This window comes from Sinocyclocheilus rhinocerous, unplaced genomic scaffold, assembly GCF_001515625.1.
Source record: "Sinocyclocheilus rhinocerous isolate Xijiao unplaced genomic scaffold, SAMN03320098_v1.1 scaffold411, whole genome shotgun sequence".
In the NCBI taxonomy this organism is placed as follows: Eukaryota; Metazoa; Chordata; class Actinopteri; order Cypriniformes; family Cyprinidae; genus Sinocyclocheilus; species Sinocyclocheilus rhinocerous.
Window position 1 is genome coordinate 2203314 of NW_015640493.1, and position 5403 is coordinate 2208716.

Consider the following 5403-nt stretch of genomic DNA (forward strand, 5'->3'; position numbering starts at 1 on the left):
GCACATTTTCTAGAGGGACATCTATCACCGTCGCACTCGTGTCATGCACAAAAGAGCTACATGTTTAGAAAGCCATGTAAAATTAATGCAAGTTCAACTTTGAAAAAACATATTTCGAGACTTTATGGCGGGGTTTTTTCCCCCATCCCACTGCAACTCGTGTTTTTAAATGAAAAATATACTCTTTGTATTAAACTATGAATGCATACATGGTGCTATTTTGTTTATAGTTGTTTAAGCAACTTAATTTTAAATGATTTATAAACATTATTTTAAACATTATGCACTTTTTTCACAGACAGTCATGTTATGCTTTGAATAAACGTGCATTAGTAACATTTTGCTCGATGCGCCATCTTGTGGACTCATGAGAGAAGCCAAAAGCTTTTCTTCACCATAACTGAAATTATGCATTTTAAATTTGAATATAATTCGAATTTGGATCATATTTAAGTACAAAATTCGAATTTAGTTTTTCAGCCATTTTGACAGCCCTAAAAAACACCACAGTAATGTGCAAGCAAAACAGTTCTAAACAAATATGTCAGTGAATTTTGATGTGAGAGGCAACGGGATTGACTTTTTTACTGGAGGAAGTGGATTATGGACTATGGAAGCAATAGTTTAAAGTTAAAACACCTCTATAGATTGGTTTATTGCAAACACTAAGATGCGAATTGATATACTGGAGTAGTGTGGATTACTTGTGAATTATTGTGATGTTTTTATCAGATGCTTTCATTCTGACAGCACTCATTCACTGCAGAGGATCCATTGGTGAGCAAGTGATGTAATGCTACATTTCTTCAAATCCATTCCGATGAAGAAACTAACGCTGTGTCTACACCGGATGCGACAGTTGGCCGTGCCGCAACAGCTAAAGTCCGATAAAGCGACCGTTGCAAATCATTTGAATTTTGTGTCAGTACGTCATAGATAGAACGAGGCAGCAGTTTACTGTCGGGGATGTGTCGTGTCGCGCCGTGCCGCCTCCAATGTAGACAGCATCACTGATTATAATGGGTTCTATAGTATTTTTTCGTGTCGCGCAGTGCTGCTTGCTTGCCGGTGTAACTTCAAAAATCTCATTGATTCTACAGGCATCTTCCACCTGCGTGTACCAGAGTCATCAGCAGTTGGGTCAGCGGTTGGCCGAATCAAAGCTCATGATCTGGACATTGGAAAGAACGCAGAGGTGGAATACAACATCGTCCCTGGAGATGGAGGAGCCATGTTTGATATCACCACCAACGAGCACAATCAGGAGGGAATCATCATGCTCAAAAAGGTAAAGCCTCATTTATGTACTAACAGCAAATATACACAGGTTAAAGACTCAGCAGTTGATTTTTATTATTATATGAAGGTCACATTAGAGCTTAAAAATTCAACATTTTATCAAGCCTTCATTTATTTTTGCCACTACTTTTGCTTTACCCTTGTCGCAGACTCGCTGATATGGACTTCAGATGAAAATGTAACAATCAATAGTTTTATGATGCTTTTTAAAAACTTTGATCACCAAAACAAAGAGCAAAGTGATTCTAAACCATTTGAGTATTTATTGTGTGAAAACTATTTAAATACTTTGTTTACACAAATTGCAATTTTCCCTCAGTTAATGAAGTTTTATCATTAAAGATGCAACATTTTATCATGCCTTCATGATTTATTTTTGCTACTGCTATATTTGCTTTACAGTTGTCACAGACAGACTTAAAATATGAAAATGCATCATAAAACTACTAATTGTTACATTTCAGTCATCAAAACGAAGAGTAAAATGATCAAAACACATTTGAATATTCATGGGGAGAATATTATTCATATACATTTTTACTCGAATCACAATTGTCCCTCAGTTAATGAAGTTTTATAATTAAAAAATGCAACATTTTATCATGCCTTCACTTATTTTTGCCATACGTCTACTTTTACTTTACCCTGATTACAGACATACTTTCAATCTTAAAATATATAAATGCATCATAAGAGTAAAATGATCACAATTCAAACAACTAATTTGAGTATGTAAGGTAAGAAAATAAAAAATTTGAATCAATAGTTGGTGTACTTGGTTACAAAAATGTCAAAAGTGTCAGTCTAAATGTGCTTGAGATGAAATGCTGTTTGAGTCGTCTTATGTGTAAAGAAAACAAAGAAAAATCAAAGTAATTATCTCTTGTGGAATTTCCAATCAAGCTGTAATTTTGTCAAAGTGTGGAAAAATGTGTTAAAATATTAATTAAATCAGCTTTCACAAGTTTTCAACTCACACTACAGAACAGAAACACACATTTGTGTAAGTTCACAAATGGCCTCCCTCTAGACCAAAGTATCCCAGTTGCCATAGTCCTTAAACATCTATTATTATATGAACATCACATTAAAAATGCATTACGTCACGCTTCTTATCATGTTGTCATTTTTTTTTTTTCACTGCTACTTTGCTTTACCCTTGGTGCAGACACAGAGTGTCAATATGAAAATATGAAAATGCAACAAACCCACTGATTTGATCAACTTTGATCATCAAAACAAAGAGTAAAATTATCAAATCATTTAAGTATTTATGGTAAGAATATTATTTACACCAACTTTTACAGTAATTACAATCGTCTCTCAGTTAATTAAGTTTAATCAATAGTTAGTGTACTTGATTACAAAACTATCAAAAGTGTCAGTCTAAGTGTGCTTGAAATGAAACACTGCATGAGTCGTGTTATCTGTGAAGAAAACAAAGAAAAAATCAAGGTAATTATCTCTTATGAAATTTCCAATTAAATTACGCAAAAATGTGTGAAAATATTAATTAAGCCAGTTTTCACAAGTTTTCAAAAGTACGGTTCTACATGCTGCCTTAGACTCACACTACAGAACAGAAACACACACAAGCTTGACTTTTAAATGCAAAAACCTGAGAAATGACATTGTGTTTAAGTTAGCATACATGTAAATCGGCCTCCCTCTAGAGTCTATCCAAGTTGCCACAGTGCTTTTACACTGTGTCATGACTCAACCGGAGATCCCATCATTCATTCAACCGCGACCACATTATCAAAACATCACTCAAACATTGCAGTTAAGAGCTCTTTGGGGTAATTGTGTCTGAAATTAAGAACTCCCCCAAAGGTAAACTAGAAAGCTCAGCTATTCTGGAGAGTATGCAAGGTGACTTTCTTGGATTTGAATTGAGCCCAGTACTTAAATACTGGCAGCGTGACAGGACTTATTAGCATGGCACACATCTCTTTATATTATCTCAGCCGGGTCTTCGCCTACTGAATGAGAACAGGTTTGTCAATAAAAACAACTGCAGTGTTTCCCGGGACAGTGTGCTGGTGCTGGTGCTGGTGAAACCGCACTGCGCTGATCTCTGTGAGTGTTAGTGGAGATATATGCAGGTGGGGAGCGCTAACTGTGTCCATATGTTTCCCTCTAAATGCACACAGCATGCATGACAATAACACAGCCAGGGATGTGTTATTAAAATGTCCTCTCCACAATACAGATATTATCTATCACGTACACACTGCTATGTTTCAGGAGTGACAGCAGAGCTTATTTTCAGGATTGAATCTCTTAAGTTATTTTTTTCTGTGGAATAAAGGACATCCTCACAGTGGTTGACTAAGTGCAATGTTTTACCTGGTTTTGAAGCTGTGTACAAAAAAGCAACAGTTTAACCCTGTGTGTGTGTGTGTGTGTGTGTGTGTGTGTGTGTGTTTATATATATTAAATATTTTTAAATGTTTTAAAGGAAGTCTCTTATTTTCAACAGACATTACTCCAATTTTTAGTCACATGATTCTTCAGAAATCATTCTAATATGCTGATTTGGTATTCACTTATTATTGATATTATTATCAATGTTGTTTTGCTGCTTAATATTTTTGTGGAAATGTTTGTGATGTTTTTTTTTCAGGATTTTTTTTTTTTTGATGAATATAAAGATCAAAAGAACAACATTTATTTGAAATATAAATCTTTTGTAACAATATAAATGTTTTTACTTTTACTCAAATTAATGTGTCCTTGTACATTTAAAGTATTCATTTATTTCTGACCACACAATTTTGAACAATAGTGTGTAAGTAGTAAAATGAAACAATAAAATAATAAACTTTTTCCTGGAAAAACTATAAAACTATTAGGCTCTGTAACACTATATTAAAATATTAATGTGTTTATTTGAGCATCTCAATCAACCTGTAAAAATCCAGGCAGAGTTAGAGGAAGCAAGTATATTTTGACTTATGCTATTCAAGATGCACTTGGAGCTAGACTGAAATCATTATGTTATTTCAAGCGGATGTACTGTCAGACTCTGTTAAAATCTCTTGTTGACCCATCAGTTTGGATGCAACATTGCATAAAGGAATCTAATAATTGTATATACACAACAACAAAAAAAAACACTGCAATATAAAACAGCACCATGATTTCATTATAGCTGCCTGTCTTATTTTCCAGAAAGCAGAGATGACTAAAAGTTACCCCCAGGAATAGAGAGCTGCACCATTTCCAAGAGTTCCCATAAAATCTGACACATGCACACTCAAAGTCACAAACACTTCTCGTATTAAATCGCTGAAGCTATAAATGCTTTCGTTGTGATTTGAAATGTTCTTTGTCAACACGTTGCATACATTTTTTTTTTTTTTTAAATCACAGGGGATATGGAGGCAGAGCTAAGAAAGTATGTCATAAAACAATAGGCAAGCATCAAGTGATGCCATCAAAACAGACGGAATATAAGTGTCAGGTCTATATTGAGCTATTGCCTGTGAACATCTCCTGCAGTTCCACACATAATATGCCATAGTCACATACAAAGACAAATGGAACGTCTCGGTTACTTGTGTAACCCTCGTTCCCTGAAGGAGGGAACGGAGACGTTACGTCAGTCGTGACTGACGAATTGGGATCTCGCCCGCGAGCCCAATCACCTTCGAGTGTAAACTAAACAACCAAATGACAGTTGGCGTGCGTGTTTCATCACGCGCACCCCGCCCCGCAGCGCGGGTACGCCAACTGTCATTGGCTTGTTTAGTTTACACTCGAAGGTGATTGGGCTCTCGGGCGAGATCCCAATTCGTCAGTCACGACTGACGTAACGTCGAACGTGACTGACTGAAAGGGAACTATGCACACTTGATTAATCAGAAGACTGAAATTGAATATGTCATCATAATGCTCAACGACAGCTGATATATACATGATTTTAAAGGGGTCATATGATGCGATTTCAAGTTTTCCTTTCTCTTTGGAGTGTTACAAGCTGATTATGCATAGATAAGATCCCTGAAGTTGCAAAGACTAAAGTCTCAAAACCAAAGAGATATTCTTTATCAAAGTTAAGACTCTGCCACGCCCCCCTAAAACGGCTCATTCTAACACGCC

The 5403-nt window shown here is 35.8% G+C and overlaps 1 protein-coding gene across 1 annotated transcript in view; it reads left to right on the forward strand.

Annotated features, from left to right (window-relative positions):
* Positions 1 to 5403, forward strand: part of LOC107753275 (cadherin-12-like) — a 148043-nt gene that overhangs the window by 102113 nt on the left and 40527 nt on the right. The window contains exon 6 of the mRNA XM_016569405.1: positions 1101 to 1288. Coding sequence (XP_016424891.1) covers positions 1101 to 1288 — 188 coding nt within the window. The remainder of the gene's footprint in view (positions 1 to 1100; positions 1289 to 5403) is intronic.